Genomic DNA, 18,472 nt, shown 5'->3' with positions numbered 1-18,472 from the left:
GGAAATTTGCTATTTTTTTGTTTGTTGCTTTCCTTCGAAAGCAAACATGCAAAACTCATATATAATACATGAGGCAGCACACAAGCATTTAACATCACACAAAACGCATACATAATCCATCACATACATCCATAATACATCACAAGCACATCCAACATCCATCACAAGCACATCCTCCTGCATAATCCATCACACGCACATCCAATGTGTAAATCCATGACAACATCTAAGTCTTCATCCAACACAAGTCCTAGATCAAGAAAAGTCAATGAAACATGAAGGAGCACCACCTACTGCCACTGATCCCAATGGGAGCCTGAAGGGGCACCTCCGTGCGGTGGTGGACCTGTCCAGCCGGAGTGTGTGTGCTGAGGCGAAGGAGTCGGGTTCAAACCCGACGACTGTTGCACAAAGGAGAATTGAATTCATTAGTATCTACACAAGCTAAAGGACTTGATCAACCATATATATATACTCACCGGAGTGCCTAGAGCCAGAGGAGTAGGAGGCACAACTGGAGCGAGCAGCGACTGGGGCACCACCACACCCGGGAGAGTGGTGCCGAGGCTCGACATGAATGAGAACATGTCCTGCATCCTCTGCGCCTCGGCCGCCCTCTGGGCCCTCAGGACCTCCCACTCGGCCCTCTCGGCCTCTCTCTGGGCCCTCTCCCTCTCCCTCTCGACCCTCTCGGCCTCCCTCTCGGCCTCCATCCTCTCCACAGTGGCCTGCAATATTCAATCACCAACGTTTAAACAATGCAAATGCAAGGTACATGTGTAAAAGTAATGAACGGCGAATGAAATAGAACTAACCTGGAGTGCCGCCATCTGCTGCAGTGTGCTCGCCTGCCGAGGTCGAATGGGGACGAAGGAGCTCGTGCTCTGTGCTCGGATCTGGGCGAGGTTGGGCACAGAGGTCGAGTCGACCATGTTGGAGGCCATCCAGTACCGGCCGTGCTGCTTCCCTCCTCCGAGCCTCATCACGAGGTCGGTATCAAGGGGCTAGGTGGCGGGGTCGAAGTCCTCCCCATGCCGCTCGCGAGCCGATGAGGCGTAGTCGGTGAGCTTGCTGTGGACGCTCGTGTTGCTGTACGCCTCGGGCCCGTCCTCCGGGTTGTAGACGGTGTCTGGGGCTGTCGCCTTGCCCTTGTGTGCCATGGCGTACGCCATGAACTCGTTGCATTCCTGGCCATCATACGACTGGGACTGTGAGGAAAACACAAAGACGATTAGAAGTAATAAGAATTGAGCGTTAGAACAAATAAATAAATAAGTGCGTAGCGTGTACCCAAGCCTGGACGTACGAACTGAGGGGCCGGTTGCCTTGGTGGTGCGCCGGCCCACCCATCTGCAGGCAGCACTCCCGACGGAGGGCGTGCCTCTCCCTCCACTCATCGGAGACCCACTTGTCCACGATGGCCGCCCAACAGTCTCTGTGGGTGGCGCACCAAGAAGGACACATCTGCATGCCATCAAGTATTAGAAATGTTAGAATATAAAATGAAGGCTACCTATTCTTCATGGAATGAGCCAGTAACAATGTTTTATAACTTACTGCGAGGTACTGCTCCCTGGTGAGTGTCATGGTCCTGGCCTCGCTCTTCCCCGGGTACCGACCAAGGACGTCGCACGAGTGGTTGATGTGGCACTACAGCCTCGCCTCGTAGTACAGGTCTGTGACTCGGCCCCTGCATGCCCTGTCCTGCACCTTCGTCACCCAGGCGGGGTCATGCCCCTCCTCCAACGTGAAGAAGTCCTGCATACAGACATCATGTGTCCTTTCATTATTTCAAGAACGTCTAATGAATTCATAGTATTGAGCAATGTAGTGTGATGTAGACTCACCCAGAACTCACGCCTAATCAGATATCACATGTGATGATGTCCTGGTTTGTGAACACCATACGTGATGACGTCCTCCAAACGTTTTCAAATTTTTACCACCGCATATGCATGTGATATCACGACATCTCGCCAAGTTTCATGATTTTCGGGATTCGTTTGAATTTTATAGAATTAAATAACCACTCGCACGCAAGTTCGCGACGTTGCCCCGTGAGCACGTTGATCGAAATTTGGAGACAGTTCCTAGATTTAGCATAAAATGACACTAACAAACAAGAATAACATTTTTGGAATGGATCAAAACTATTATTCGATGCACCTGCAGTTCAAACCTACATTTTCCGGAAAATTGCAAGAAAACAAAATAAAGTGAAGAAATATAGCAAACAACAATGAAATTGTGCCAAATTTGAACATGTTGTTCATGGTACAAATACAAATCTAAGAAAAAAAGTTGGTGGCAAAAAACAAAAACAAAAAATTTATTTTGCCGAGTGCCAAGGTTTGGCACTCGGCAAAGTGAATATTTTACCGAGTGCTAGCCCTAGGCACTCGGCAAAGCCAATATTTTGCCGAGTGCCAAACAGAAGGCACTCGGCAAAGAGGATGGCGTTGGGTACCGTTATCCCCGGGCGCCTCTTTGCCGAGTGCCCAACTTTGCCGAGTGTCTGGCACTGAGCAAAGTTTGGCTTTGCCGAGTGCCTTATTTTGCCGAGTGCCAGACACTCAGCAAAGCCCTATTTGCCGAGTGCCAAGTTTCGCCGAGTGCGGCACTCGGCAAAGGCGGCCTTTGCCGAGTGCCCGATATTTGGCACTCGGCAAAGATTTGAGCACTAGGCAAAGTCCCGGTTTCCTGTAGTGATCGGCGGCTGTATCAGCTAGCTTAAAAGGGACATATCAGCTTGTCGTGCAAGGTGGATAACAGAGCACGCTGTCAGGCAGGTGAAGTCGTAGCCCTTTACTCTCTGCTCCTGCTCTTTGTCTCACGCCGGTGAAGGCCACCGCAGCCCGCAGGTGATGGGGATGCAGGGAGCTCCAGCCCTGTGCTGGCCGGCCATGGCGGGCCCTCTGCTGGCGGGCCATGGCGGCGACACGGCGGTGGAGGAAGCGGCGAACGGCGGTTCAAGGAGGACTGGAGCAGGCGGACAAGCCACAGGGAACGAACGGACGGAAATCGAGGAGGGGAGGACGATCCACGGAAGCACAGGAGGCAGACGAGCGCGGCCGGTGGCGCGGTCCGACACTTGGCTCGGAATCGGATCCGCCTGATCTGTCCGGCGTGGCCTCCATTGGACGCCACCGTCGTCGATACGCCGGTGGCAGAGATTGGCAGCCGGCGGAGTAAGACGAGATGGGAGGGAGGGAGCTCGGCCGAGGACAGGGGGAGGCGACGGCGTATCATGTTGTTGAACAACTCTCGCCGGTCTAAGCGGAGAGTTTCGTTATGTTGTTTCTAAGCCGGCCAAGTTATGTAGAATGAAATTAAATAGAGTCTGTCTACTGTACACACGTGTGTTTTAACATAAGCCAACATATGGTTGTTGGCTGTATGTAAAATACACATATTTTAGCATAGGAAAAACCGTGTTTTTGGACTAGTTAGCACATGGTTGTTAGATGCCTAAGAAACACACGAATTGAAACACTGGAAAAAACATGTGTTTTAAGAGAATGCAATACACAAATTTCATCAGGCAAACAAGGCCCACAACTGTCGTTCAGCCCAATAAAGACGTGCTAGAGAGGCCCACTAACTAAGAGAGAGAGGCCCAATATCAGCAAAGAGTAGATCAGATAGCATCACACCAGTTTTCTCAAAGAGTGTGTTGCATAGAAAACGTACCTTCTACTTGAGACAACAGCAAAGGACTACTTCTATTGTTGGACGGTCCTTTGGATCAAACGCTAATAGCTTTTCTAATAGTTTAAGTCCCAAAGGATCTGCACTGGGAAACTTCTGAGAAAATGGAACAGGGTCCTTTTTTCTCATGCTGCTCAAGTACCTTCTTGCTTTCTCATTCCGAACCTGAAAATGAATAAAAAACAAGTTCAACTTTGGAGTCACTGAGCCATGAGACGAAATAAAAATAGAGTTTCCTTGGTTATAGCACTATACCCGAGAAATTTTATCCATTGACGGTGTGCCTAGAAGATCAGTCAATCAAATCTAGCTGATGAACAACATTTTTACTAGGAAATAAAGGCTTCCCGGTCAACACCTCAGCAAATATGCATCCAATGCTCCAAATGTCAATAGCCAGTGTATACTGCATTATTTGGGGATAACAACAATTAAAAGCACATTCAGATTATAGACAGTTTGGCAATAATTTATATAAAAAGCAAGCATTCTTAATAGTAAGAAATGCTCATTTGATCATTGTAAAGCTGGAATTCAGCAGGTTATTGGTTCCTACTTTCTATTTGTGCATAATAGGGACAAAAAAAGTAAGTATCAATCAGATTGAACCATGCATACAGAACCAAATTGCAGAAATTGCAACCTATTGTTCAAGCAAGCACAAATTCCAGAAGAAAATGCATCAATTAGTATTTTCTAGAACTGCAATTCAGTTCTGCAAGCAACACCCTTTCGACACAGTATAATTGTAACATGAAATGTGCTTAGAAGCTATTAATTTGCCATAATAAAACAAGAGCATTTGTTTGTCATAATTTTAACATTCACCCTATGTACCTAAAGAACAGAAATTATGCCACACGTAATGATTCATGAAGATATTTCTGACAGTTTGAAAAAGGATATGAGAGCGTAAAAGGGAACAATCCAGCAGCTATGAACTTTTCACCTCATATATGCACTTGACAAATGCCACTGCCATTGTCAATTTGTTATTATGTTAACCGCACTATGCCTATAGCTATGAGACTATGGTAGAATGCGCCTATTAGTCAGCACTTGGTAGATATGACAAAAAGGCACAAAATGGAACAAACCCAAAGGAGAGTTCTGCATAAACCCCCCATGTGGTCACTTGGATTTTGAAAGGGTTCAACAGTAAAATGCAGAAAATTTCCTTTTTCTGACAATCTTTCTAGAACAGAATACTATGCAAAGAAACCAGGAAAGAGAGGGAGGGCTGACATATATGTCACACATGAATTAACTTATCAACTGCAATCTGCAATTGTATAACCATTAGGCCTTATCAGAATTCACTATTTCCTTAGCACGATAAAGAAAATCAACCAGACCAATCTCAAGGTATCCATACTTATAGACTAGCAATATGAATTCTTGGCACTCAATCATCATAGGAGGAACACATAACCCAACCATTCTCCTAGTACAATCAAGTGGGCATCAACAGACCGCGTCACCCAAGCATCCACACGACAGAGACAAAAACTTGCCTTGGGCAAGCACAAACCACAATAAACAAAAGGAAAATGTGAGTTAGCATAAATCACAAGAGACAATTTTTTTCTATGGAAGGACAGAGACAAATATCTAAGATGTGTTGCCACAAATCACAAAAAAACTATGAAAGGACAAGGACCAAAAGTGGTGTGCCAGCACAAATCACAATTAACAGAATTATAATCTAGAAGCAATATGATATTATAGAAAATATCATAGGCACAAATTAAACCCTTGATCGAGGACGAGCTCTTTCCAGAGGAGGGGAGAGATGTTATGGTTGGTAATAACTATAGGCGCTGTCGTAGGGGCTAATTAGGCGGGAAAGGATCAAGGGATCAAATCAGGAAGGCTTGAATTAGGGAGAGGAAAGAGTTCAATTAGGAGAGAATGAAGCTGTAATCTCCTTTATATGTAGTGGTTTTCTGAACATATGTTTTTTCTGCTTAATGAAATGTAAAAAGGAAAACAAAATAGTGAGAAAGTTACATATAAAGACCGGATATTGCACATGTTAAACACCATAATTGCAGTAATTTAAGTGTGCAATTTACTACTTATAAATGTGCAATTAAGAAATGGATAAATGAAACATGGTAGTAAACTATATGTAAAGCGCAGGTTAGCTTTGCATACGGCTACAGAACTGAAACGACACAGCAATAGCAATACTGAAGGAAACTTCTGCCTCTGCTATCAACTTTGAAGAGCTAAATACTGAGCATTGCCGTGCAAGTGCAGCTTCAGTATTGAAAGGGAGAAATGATTTGCCTCTGGCTATTAGAAAAGTACTAGTATTATTACTAATTTAACTATGGTGTGGGCTAGCACAAATCACAATAAACAAAGAAAAAGTTTTGACCTAGTAAGACATTACACAATTGTAGAAAATGTGGAAAACAGACAAATTATGAATCCCAAACCGCTCAGTTCAACTATACCATGTACAACCCACTACACAAAACCCAGATCAAAAAAGTTGGAAGGATTCTCGTGGAAGAATGATTTCCTTACTAATAGTCAACCCCTGAAAGTAAAAAGGGACATATTGCATATCCTCAACACTAAAATTGCAGTGCTCAATAATTGCAATTTACAGCATTGTTGGTTGCAATTATTAAGTAACTGAATGTTTTATTTGTTTTTTCGTGAATAGAACAGATTAATAGGAATAGAGCACTGCGACTATTATGGACAAGAACAATAAACGCCACTAATCCATTAGTGGATAGGCCTGAGGAGATACTATATGTTCAGAGCATCTATAGCAGTCTATTCACATGCCCGGGAGCATGTAGCAGCAGTAGCAGAGCGCGGCCAAGGTGCAGATCAGACACACTGACAGAGAAGATTTTAGGATTTTGAGTAAATCAACACAAACAAAAAACAATGCATATAGGAGGGTAGAAGTTTACTGGAATTCTATCAAGGTACTTTTCTCTGATCCGGTTAGCTGCAGACTGCCTCTTCTCTATAACAAAAGGTCTGACAGATCAAGGGTTCAGTTATGTAACATGTTAATAGATTTCAAGATGTGTTAGCATAAATCATAAGAGATAATTTTTTTTCTATGAAAGGACAAGGACAAATGGTGTGTGTTGGCACAACTCACAATTAACAAAGTTAAAGATGTGTTAGCACAAATCACAAGAGACAATTTTTTTCTATGAAAGGACAATGGCAAATAAGAGGTGTGTGTTGGCACAAATCATAATTAACAAAGTTTAAGATGTGTTAGCACAAATCATAAGAGGACAATTTTTTTATGAAAGGACAAGGACAAATAACAGATGTGTGCTAGCACAAATCACAATCAACAGAATTCAAGATGTGTTAGCACAAATCACAAGTGACAATTTTTTTCTATGAAAGGATAAAGACAAATAAGACGTGTGTGCTAGCACAAATCACAATTAACAAAGTTCAATATATGTTAGCACAAAATTACAACAAACAATTTTTTTCTATGAAAAGACAAGGACAAAAATAAGGTGTGAGCTGGCACAAATCTATGAAAAGACAAGGCCAATTTTGAAGTTCCATCATACATGTTAGGCTTAAAATCTATTATCTCAAAGATCTGGTAAAGAATCAAATACTAGTCCCATGACAAGTAAACTTACCCAGAATAGAGAAGAATATCATGAAACCAGCTGATATATGCACTACCCTTTAGTATTTTCACTGCAGTTAAGGAAACAATTGTCGTATCAAGCCGAAAGATCTATTCCTTAAAGAGAAGAGTTGTATTAAAATAGAAATTATATGCACTAAATAAAAATGTAGTGTCTGATGCTTACGCTGAAACAGAAGACCCATTTCCAGTCCCAAATAGCCCATACAGAAGAATATCGATGCCCTAAAGCAAGAACAATTGCATGCTCTAAGTTAACTAAAATAGTGACAAAGTTATTTATAAAGATCAGATATTGCACATGTTACACACCATAATTGCAGTAGTTGAAGTGTGCAATTTACTACTAATAAATGTGCAATCAACAAAATGGTGCTTCTACATAAAGGAATAGAATAAAATCACGGTTGGGTAGAATTCTAATGCAGTTTGCAGTAGAAATTCATCATTCTCCATGGCTACATGCAGGTCAAAAAATTGCCTAGCTCAAAAAACTTATGCTGGACTACTGAAGCAACCTCATATTCACAATTAAGTTCATACCAGTTCACAGTTTAGACAAGTTAAACTTAAGTTCACAGAAAAATACACTCAAATAAGATGTGTGTGTTGGCACAAATCAAACAAGTAGAATTGAAGATACTGAAACTACATCATTTGTCATACAGGTAATTTTAGTCATCATCACCTTTTACATGAAAAAGACATAAAACATTAGAGGGAAATTGACATAATTATAATTTATCATGCAGGATATTGCAAGAAACAATACTTCAATACACAATGAAGGGGGCATATATAATATAGGACATGTGTGTTCTTTCATTATCAAGTATCAATATGCATTAATTCAAAGAAACATATTAATCCAATTTACAACAAATTCAATTTGTGTCAACAAAAGTATTGGTAAGAATAGAAAGTTTCATTACAAGGAGGAGCTAAATAACAAATTATTTTGCAGGAATGTTGGGCTACATCAATTGAAAGAAGAACACAAAATTATGATGAAACAAACATGATTGATGAAGACGATTTTTCTTGTGAAGAGTACTGTAATCCATGGAGTCAAGACATATTTGATGAAATGAATCTTCAAACAGTAAGTGTGTGCTACAATGATGCTAGTTTAGTTAATATTTATTTTTCCAACAATAACCTAAACACACACAATTGTTTATTATATAAAATTGATTATGCAGGAAGCTATTGGATCAGAGGATCAACGACACATCTCAAACCAGGAAACTGGTACAAATCAGAATGTTAATGATGGACTGCGGCAGCCAGAAAACATTGACAACAACAATATAAATGAAGAAGACATAGAAATATTCCTGGAAAATGAAATAGAAGAAGAAAGGCTAAATGATGGAGCAGATATTGATGACAAGTACATACCAAGCATAGGAATGCAATTCAAAAGCGTAGATGAAGCACAGAGATTCTGCAACGAGTACTCTTACATGGCTCGGTTCTCCCTGGTGGTTGCAACCAATTACCGGACTACAAGTAAGAAAAGATCGGTGTTGTGGTCCAAGTAACAGAAAGAGGAAGGTGTTGTGGTCCAAGTACAACATTGAACGACAAGGACAAGAATTATACAATAAAGCCATTTTTGTTAAATTCCAGCGAGAGCTATAGGATACAACAGCACTACAAACTGAAGTAATTGAAAAGGATGAGTTGTTTCAAGTATTTGTGGACGAAAATCAGCCACTACAACCACATCGAGTGAGGAAGTACCTTGTTCTTGTTAACTTACAAGAGAAAGGTGGAGAAAGAATGAAAAGAAGATGAGTAAAGAAGTACCTATGCTAACTCAAGCAGAGAGCAGCACCCTGAGGTTCAACAACCTGTCCAGATGGCTTGTCACAATTGCATCAAAAGGGTCAAAGAAAAAGAGACAGTATGAGTATATGTTTGAGATTTCAAAAGTCCTAGAGGATCAAATGGATATGGTGGCTGATCCAGGAGGTGAACAAATCAATATACAAGTGCTTAGCCAGCTATCTCAAAGACTTTTGACATTGGCAACAAAAAGTTGTAAAACAGAGTCGAAGTTTGGATATTTGCTTGAAGCTAAAAAAATTATGGAAGACGAAATACAATCACTCGAGGAAGAAGATGTCCAGTTTCAGCTCCAAAATGAAGTGAATACTTCAACAAGCATCACTAATGGAGTAATACATGGACAAGAAAACAACAGCACAAATAGTATACAAAATCCAGAAAGGGTGAAGAGCAAAGGAAGACAAAAAAAGAGGAAGAGGTACCCAACAATAGTAGAAGCAGCAAAAGAGAAGGCAAAAAAGAAGAAATCAGCCACAACAACAAAGAAGAAATATCAAGTGCAAAAGAAGAAGACAAAGGGATACAACAAAACAAGGTAATTAAAAAGTTCATAAAAAGGGCGTACCCAGTGCAGAGAGCTCCCGCTCTGTGCGGGGTCTGGGGAAGGGTGTCAGTGGCAGTTCATACTACCAAAAAAATGTATCTGTTTAAGGACTGCAATACTTATTATTAAGATTTACTATAACAGGAGAAGATCAACACAACAGTGGAAACAACTCAACAGAAAGGCAATAGATAGAAGAATCAAAAACATCGGGTTGACAACAAGATTGAAGACCATTCGAAGAAATATCAAAAAAATCATAATATTATGACAAGACATGTAATATTAAGTTATGAAAAAGCTGAGAATTGATATCACAAACACTTTGTGTAATGCTGCTATGAGTACTGTAACTTTTCATATTTGTTTGATATAATCTCTGCAGTACATGTGAAATGCACTCCTTACACGGATTTAACTCCTCCACATTAAATCTCCAGCCATGTATCTAACTAATTACATAAAGATTTGTGATTCAAAAAACCTCCAAAACAAAATACCAAGAAACTAATTACAGACACGAGGATCAATGCCCTGTAAAAAAATTGAAGCAACAATAAAAACATGTACTCACATAGCAGATATGTAGTATGAATAGCAAAAAGTACCTGCTTATAGAAGTTCATTACAAGAGATTTGTCAATAGAATTTCCTTTGCTGAAGAATAAATCAACTGCAAGCTTCACCCTTATGTTTGGGATATCAGATTGGTCAAACATATGCCTGTCAATGTTTTTGTCCCACAACTCCATAAACTTCACAGCAAATATACCACAATCAACACTGGAAAAAAACAAACAAAATGTCAATAACCTAAAAAAATGCATGATCCAATATTATACAATACTATATAACATGTAAGGTTCAGGTTCAACAAAAAAAACTATAACTGATTATTGGATCGTATTTTATAAACCAGAAACCAGCATGTAGGCAATTCTTTCTTATAAGCTAAAACACTTAAGTAACCCAAACTAAAGCAGCTTAGTAGGCAACATGTGAGGTTCAGATTTCAAAATATCAGTCCAGATATGTATCTGGACATGTACATATGTATGATTTCAGACATCAACTAAGCACACCTAATCAGACCACACTACAGCCATGAGTCAAGAAGCTGAATATAGACCCATTCAGAGAACCACAGGCCTCATTCAAACTGACTCAACGAGGCAAAGCACATTGCAACAGGCCATCACACAAACTATTCTCATACCGGTAGTATACAACGTAAATAAAAAGAGAGTTTAGAGCAAATTTCAATTTCAGTGCACCACTTAATCTAACATTAGTAGTACTTGATAACCAAACAGGAACTTCTAATTATAGACTATAAAGCACCACCCTAAAAACATTTAAAGATACTTGACTGAAAACTAAAACTAAAAAACAATGAAAAAAAGCTTGACTGAAAACTAAAAAAAAACATTGAAAAAAGTATTATTCATTTAACTGAAACCAAAAGAAACAATGAAAAAAACTGACTCATTCAATTAGAAACTGAAATTACTGAAATAGATTCTAGTGGGCTAAAACAGGCTATTCGTTTTCACATGTGAAATTAGCACAGGCAGATACGGCAGTGAAACCAGCACACCATCATTCAGAAAAGTTTTAGGACATTCAGAAACTTATACTGAACAAAACATAATGAAAAGAAAAAAGACTGAAATACGAAACACAACCTGAGCTTATACTGAAATAGATTCTAGTGGGCTAAAACTAAATTATTTGAACCGCATATTACACATGACTTGAACCGAAGAAAATTGAAAATAAGTTCTACTAAAATAATACTGAACTTGAACTGAAGGTACAAGAAAAAAATAGAAGAAAATCAAATATGTTATAATAATCAGATTCTACCTAATTAGTATGTTAGCATTTTTTTCTCTAATGCTCCTACAACAAGTATGAACGTGCAAGACATGTGAATAAATGAGGCTCAGATACGGCTCTATCATCAGTCAAGAATTCTCAGAAGCAGCACTGGCGTTTTAAGCTGAATGGTTGTATCATCACTGACAGATCAATTACATGAGCAGAGATGGTGATTCTGATGCATATAAAACAACTAAAATGAAGGGGCAGGTGGCTATTTTCTTGGACAGCTCATATTAAGAAATTCAACCATTATTTTTTCCACTGCTTCACGGGTTAGATCAGAAGCGCGGTTAATGTCAAATCACTGCCACCAATCAAACGAACAAAGCAAATCAAAATATCACAAATACTCTAAATGACAAAGATGCTATGAATATTTGTATCCATTCCTTTGACACAGACCGATCAAAAAGATTTTTCAGGGCCTGCAACACTGAATGGCAAGCTAGATCTAGCACAGGCATTGGGGCTTCCTTCTTCAAAGGGTACAAATCCGACAAGCCCGGGGTTACCACCATGCAGCAATCTAATCCAATAGTCTAGACCCTTCGAATCGCAAATGGGTAACATCAAAAACGAAAAGAAAAAATTACTGAAAAAAGGGGGAACACACGGATCTGTGGTCAAGCAACAATCACATTGCCTACTGGGGGCTAAGGAAGGAGAGATTTGGGGATGACAGATGCAACAGAGAACGACGGAGGGAGAGAAGAAGACTCACCTCAGTATATGAGGCGGACAAACAGCGACGGGCGACGGTAACCACAGAACTGACGAAAACAGCAACGGACGAGGCGCAGACAACAAACAAACTGCGGCGCGGGAGGGAGAGGCGCAGATGCGGACGAGGCCACCGGAGCAGGGATGACAGTAGCGGACAAGGCGAGCGGAGCAGGGAAGACAGCGACGCACGAGGCGAGCGAAGCAGGAGCGACAGTGGCAGACAAGGCGAGCGGAGCAGGGACGACATCGGCGGACGAGGCGAGCGCTCCAGGCGAGGCAGCGGACGAGGCGAGCGGACCAGGGGAAAATGAACCGGCGCGATTCCCAATTCAAAACAGCGAAGGCACTACACACGTTGGGCAGCGCCGACAAGATGACCCCACAAGGCAGTGACATAAAAAAAATTTATGTGCCAAAAGGAGGAGAAACACATATGTGCTCTATAGCATTCCTGAATTAAATATGGATAAAACATCTATTTTCAATGGAGAGTTAGACATTTAATTCCATAACTCATAGAGAGTTGATATTCGTACCAAGAGAGTTTTATCCCCATAAAACTCACTTATCTTTTCTTAAAAACATTGCCACATCATCAAAAGTGCTTATGTGGCAGCTCATTAAGTGCAAATGTAACTCTAATGAAACTCCCACTAACATTGGCCTTAGCAATCGGGACGTTTATGTCGGAGAGGGCGCGCTGCTTGAATGACCGTCCACATGCCAAAAAAAAACATGCGTTTTAATGTAATAAGACAACTGTTGTATTAAGTACAGCATTACAATGTGAGAAAATTTGAGCTCAGCTATCTCTCCAGCCTGAACACTCTGATGTCAAGCTAAACTCCATCCTCTCTAATCCCGCGGGCTATACTACATGGGCGGATTCAAGGGTATTCCCGGGAATACCCTACTATTTTGGGACATCTTAATGTATATATATGAGTATATACTTATATGTATGTGTATTTTATATATTTATATATATATATATAATACAATAATACAACATTCTGTATAGCATTTCCACTCAATTTAGCCCAAAAAAGCAAAAAAAAAAAAAAAATCAGCCTTTCGGCCTTGCTTCCCAAATATTTTAAACCTATGGATTCAATTTTTTTATGAGATGGAAGTGGGAATACCCAAGATTCAAATCCTGGCTCCGCCACTGTTATAGTACTCTCGTTAGGTGGGCTACAACATTGGGCCTCCACTATTTTTTTCTCGAATTACGCACGAAAGCTAAGTATCATTTCATTAAGAAGAAAAATAAAAAAATACAAAGGGAGGGAAAGGAAGACAGCCCCTCCTAGGCACCCCCAACAGGGTTTAGTCAATACATCATGCTAGAAAATAAACTAGGGAAACATAATCAGCAACCTCAAACGACCAAGGACCTAGGGATGATCCAAGACGAACGGCCTAGCAAGGAACTCATGTAAGGCCGAGGTTCCCACCATACACAGTAGATTACTCTCATTGGCCACAAATTGAAGAAGCACCTCTATATTAGGCCTAGCACCTTAAAAAAAAGCAAGCATTTTGGTGCTTCCACAATTCCTAATAAAAGCAACTAAAATGATCAGACTATTGGGGCCTTTGTGTGAAACCCTTAGACCCCCTTTGTCGGTGCCACCTCACCAACCAGAGAAGAGAATATAGGATCCTTGAGGAGTAAAACATAATAGGTCTAGCTTTTGAAAAATCACTTTCCAAATTTGCCAGACCAACACACATGAGATGAGGATGTGTTGAATATTTTCCTCCGCCTAATCACAAAGCAGACATGCTAGCGGGTGAGGAAGCCCCCGCTTGGCCAGGCAATTGACAGTCCAACAACTGTTGTTAATGGCCATCCAAACAAAAAAAACATCGCAAGGGTGCCCAAACCTCTCCAAATACACTTATGAGGCGCGAACCTGATGCTTCCAATGGAAAAGGCATTGTACACAGACCTGATGCTGTATGTTACAGTAATACTTAGCTTCTATTTGTGCTGGAACTATTGTCGATAAAACTAGGTCATCAACCAACCCCCAAATAAACCTGATCCATATGTTTTCATTTCTTATGTCAATCTTGTCGTGAGTCGAATAAATCGAACTACACCTTCTTGTCGGCTTGTTAGTGATAGGCTTTGTTTGTTTGCTGTCAGTTTGCAAGAAACTAGAGGATCTTACAACACAAGGTCGAGATGGTGGTTGTCCGAAGGGTATTGTAGGCCACTTCATCTTTGAAGCAAAGGTGACATTCGGGATGCGAAGAGAATCTTTCCGAGACAATATGCATGAACTCAAGAAAAATAAACAACCCAGAGTGCTCTTATTATCTATGTTCTTGCTTAGAAGTTACATCGCGTCCATCCCTCCATTAGCAACAAGTTTCTCATTCACATCGAGCGCATGCTTACCATGGTCGATCATTTCCTCCATGGATGGTGGCTTGGTAGGTTTGCCACAGCATGGTGGCAGTGGACGCCCAGGCGAAGGGCTAGGCCCCCGTGGCAGCAAATCCCCAACCACATTTGGTGTCATCGCCACCGTGGAAGGAGGCTTCCTAGGTCCAACGGGTGGTAGCGGACAGCCAGGCGAAGGGCTAGGCCCCCGTGGCAGCAAATCCCCAACCACATTTGGTGTCATCGCCACCGTGGAAGGAGGCTTCCTAGGTCCGACGGGTGGTAGTGGATGGCCAGGCGAAGGGCTAGGCCCCCGTGGCAGCAAATCCCCAACCACATTTGGTGGCATCGCCACCATGGGCGGCGGATGGCTAGGCCCGGAGGGAGGTACCCTCCTCCGTGGCAGCAAATCCCCAACCACGCCAGGTGGCATTGCCGAGTACGGCTGTGCATCAGCCATCGTCGTCAAAAGTGTGGTCAGTAGTGTCAGTGCCACCACGACCACAATTGGTGACGCGGTGGCCCTGGCGATACTTTTCTTGCTGCTAGCCATGGCTAGCTTGTGATTCTTTTCTTGTTGTGGATCTTTGTGCATAGGAGAGCATTGAGGTAGATGGAAGCTTGGACCCCATGTATATATATAGTGGAGCCTAGCTTGTAAATAAGGCATGCATATGGAAATCAATGCGATTAGTGGAATGCTTTTATGGACCTCACGTATGTTTGGCTTGCATTTATAGTTTCTTATATTTATCAAATTTTAATATATGCTCAAATGGAAGGCTTCTATTGCACGGCTGAATATGTTTAGCTTGCACTTATATCTTCCTTAACTTTTCCAAAGTATGTTCAAATAGAAGACCAATTTCGGAATGCGTTTAGTGCATCTTTGTGCTTTGCCTGCTATTTTTTTCTTAATTAGTCCTTATTAAATTTTCTCTATCTTAAAGACATAACTTCAACTCTTCATTTACTACTACTTTTTACAACTCAATATAATCAATATGTTATAATTCAACCAGTTGTAATTATAGGTCCCTTTAAGATTTCTGTCGCTCATACTTTCTCAAGCTATGACAATCGACGTACATAAAAACGTAGTGGCATTATGAAAAATAATGCTATTAGTGTGTACAAATCTTTTCATTTTCAATGCCATATTTTTCTAAGAATTCAAGTCAAAAGTTCAATCGTAATTAATTGTGACAAGGAAAGTTATAAAAGTAAAACATTTTTACAAACTTGTAGCTAGCAATGTTATTTCCATATATCCAATTCTCTTCGTTATAAACATATATATTACCGGCGGTCTTCTATAAAAACTTCAACAACATAGAGTCTAAACGAACATTGTAGAGTTAAATGCACCACAGTAGCCCTCGAACTTGTAAGCGTGTGTCACTTAGGTCCACAAACTCGGAAAATGCACTTTTGGGTCCCTAAACTTGTCAAGTGGTGCACCGTAGGTTCATATAATACACGTAGGCATTTTTAGCTGACGTGGCATGACAACATGACATGTGTTCTTACATTTAACCCCTCTAATTCTCTCTTCTTCTCACGTCGTAGCCCATGACCAGCACGGCATGGTTCAAAGACGTGCCGTAGGGCCAGATAAGACGCCGGGCCTGCGTGCTTTTGCGATGTCCTACAGGGCTCCGTGAAGATGCCCTCTTTGTAGCTCTGGAAGGCGCTGCTGTGGCGTGCAAGCAAATCTCGGCCTCAACAAGTTCTTCGACTTGACTGTGGACGAGTTCACCAGCATGTACACCGGCACCTTGCCCGAAACTGACGACCAGCAGGTCGTCGCCGGCAGCCTCGCCAGTGGCAGCACGTCCTGGTCAAAACATGCAGCCGCCTGTCCCCGCTGAGACCATGCATGGAGCTGTCACTGCCGTCAAGGACCAACTGACCAAGGATAATGCGGCGTGTCGTAGTTACCTGTATGGCTGTATGTATATGCTACATACTCAAATGAATATACATGTGTGAATGAGTCATTCAAAGATGCTAGTAGGAAGCTGCTGAGCTTTCTCTGTGGTAGTGTGTGGTGGGTTCGGTGGAGGGCATCAACGCGATCAGGACAGTGACCCTGCTGACACTGTCCGAGCAAGAGGTGCTCGATCGACACTGCTCTGATCCGACTACTGCAGCTGCAGCGGTGGTTACACGTACGCCGCGTTCGAACACACCATCAACCACGTGTTAATCGTAGATCAGTGCGGCAAGGCTCTGAACTAGCACTTACAAATTTCATCGCCACCATTGTCGGTAACAGGAGGCGCCTGGTCGGTGGTTCCGTCGCCGTTGTTGCCAGTGGAAGGGGGCACGCGCCTGGTTGGCACTTCCGACGCCGTTGCCAACAGTAGGCGGTGGCGGCGTGGTGCTGTCAGCACGGCCAACGCTGCCGCCGCTGGTGCTTTGCCCATCGGCGGGCGGCGAAACGAGTAGAGTGGCATCAGAGTCGTGCAACCTGTGCGATCGAACAGACACAAGAATATGAATTATAAACTTTTGACAGTCATAAGTTGAGCGACAAGTGTGATATTAGTGGCTACACGCGGTGAAGTGTACGTGGCGAGATTACCCGGAGCGAGGGAGGCAGAACGCGATGGTGTAGCCGGCGGCGCTATGGCAGGTGAAGGTGCTGGAGCCGTCGTCATAGGTATAGCTGTACGTGCGCGGGCACGCCGACTTGAACACAGACGAGTAGGCTGTCGGGCGGCACGCCGTCGGCGTCGCGTATGCGCCGCTGCAGCAGGGGCCTGCGGGACTATTCTGAACCATGCCATGCTCTGGTCATGGGCTACTATGTGAGAAGAGAGAATTAGAGGGGTTAAATGTAAAAACACATGCCACGCTATCATGCCACGTCAAGTAGAAATGTCTACGTGTATTATATGGACATGCGGTGCACCAGTTGACAAGTTTAAGGACCAAAAATGCATTTTCCGAGTTCGTGAACCCAAGTGACATACGCTTACCAGTTCTAGGGCCGCTGGTGCATTTAACTCAATATTATATTATTGTTTCAGTGGTGCATGCGCATGTCGGTATATTAAGATGCATTAATCTTAAGATCAGCTTTGAGGTGCTCAGCTGGGAAATAGGGTCTACGTATATTTATATCCGTGAGTATATAAATATGCAAGTTTCTGTGTCTATACTATATTTGGAATATAAATAAATTAGGTGCAGAACCTGCTTTTCTCGAGGTTACGTATAGTGTTGAAAATGGTCGGTAATGGTACGAAGAGGCCTAAATTGTTTTTGTTTTCACTTTTTTTTAATTGAAATAAAATCGATGATGCTATGGCCGGGAACAAAGATAGCACTGGTATTACGGCATATGTTAATATCGGTCGGTAATCGATAATACATGTTAAAGGAACAGTTACATAGGACTGTATATATAGGAATGATAAGACAAGTCTTCAACCATGTTAGGTCCAAATTACCCGCTCCTTTTTGTCATATGTCCAGATTATCTCCTACACTAATTTTGGGTTCTACTTACTTCGTTCGCCAACTATTTTAGTAGGTCAAATTTACCCTTTAACTAGATTTGTTATTTTTGTTTCTCCCCTTATAAGTTGAATTTTAATTTCGAATTTTCTAAGTAATAGAGGACATTATTCTTTAGCTTAAAAATATATCTTATTTTATCATCATTATTTGTCATAGGTTAATGTTTGGGGGAGGCCTCCCC

The 18,472-nt window shown here is 41.8% G+C and overlaps 2 protein-coding genes and 3 non-coding genes across 5 annotated transcripts; all 5 read right to left on the bottom strand.

Moving 5' to 3' along the window:
- Nucleotides 1–128: 128 nt before the first annotated feature.
- LOC136515221 (uncharacterized) lies at nucleotides 129–12,764 on the bottom strand. Its single transcript, XM_066508880.1, has 9 exons — nucleotides 12,367–12,764; nucleotides 10,370–10,544; nucleotides 3,964–4,114; nucleotides 3,691–3,873; nucleotides 1,558–1,758; nucleotides 1,291–1,464; nucleotides 816–1,208; nucleotides 480–728; nucleotides 129–401 (listed from the first exon to the last, which is right to left on the bottom strand). Exons 1-3 carry the CDS (start codon nucleotides 12,762–12,764, stop codon nucleotides 4,001–4,003), a joined length of 687 nt encoding a protein of 228 aa, XP_066364977.1. The 3' UTR covers nucleotides 129–401; nucleotides 480–728; nucleotides 816–1,208; nucleotides 1,291–1,464; nucleotides 1,558–1,758; nucleotides 3,691–3,873; nucleotides 3,964–4,000.
- Nucleotides 11,700–11,791, bottom strand: LOC136519232 (small nucleolar RNA Z223). Its single transcript, XR_010774789.1, has one exon. It is a non-coding gene; the product is annotated as a small nucleolar RNA Z223 (small nucleolar RNA).
- On the bottom strand, nucleotides 11,870–11,955 carry LOC136519308 (small nucleolar RNA U36a). The gene has a single exon (XR_010774857.1). It is a non-coding gene; the product is annotated as a small nucleolar RNA U36a (small nucleolar RNA).
- LOC136519311 (small nucleolar RNA snoR134) lies at nucleotides 12,021–12,167 on the bottom strand. Its single transcript, XR_010774860.1, has one exon. It is a non-coding gene; the product is annotated as a small nucleolar RNA snoR134 (small nucleolar RNA).
- Nucleotides 12,765–14,716: 1,952 nt separating the features above from the next.
- On the bottom strand, nucleotides 14,717–15,316 carry LOC136515220 (proline-rich receptor-like protein kinase PERK2). Its single transcript, XM_066508879.1, has one exon. The coding sequence runs from the start codon at nucleotides 15,314–15,316 to the stop codon at nucleotides 14,717–14,719; it is 600 nt and encodes a 199-aa protein (XP_066364976.1).
- Nucleotides 15,317–18,472: the final 3,156 nt, after the last annotated feature.

Source organism: Miscanthus floridulus, chromosome 17 (assembly GCF_019320115.1).
Source record: "Miscanthus floridulus cultivar M001 chromosome 17, ASM1932011v1, whole genome shotgun sequence".
Classification (NCBI taxonomy): domain Eukaryota; kingdom Viridiplantae; phylum Streptophyta; class Magnoliopsida; order Poales; family Poaceae; genus Miscanthus; species Miscanthus floridulus.
This window is presented reverse-complemented; position numbering and strand designations above follow the sequence as displayed.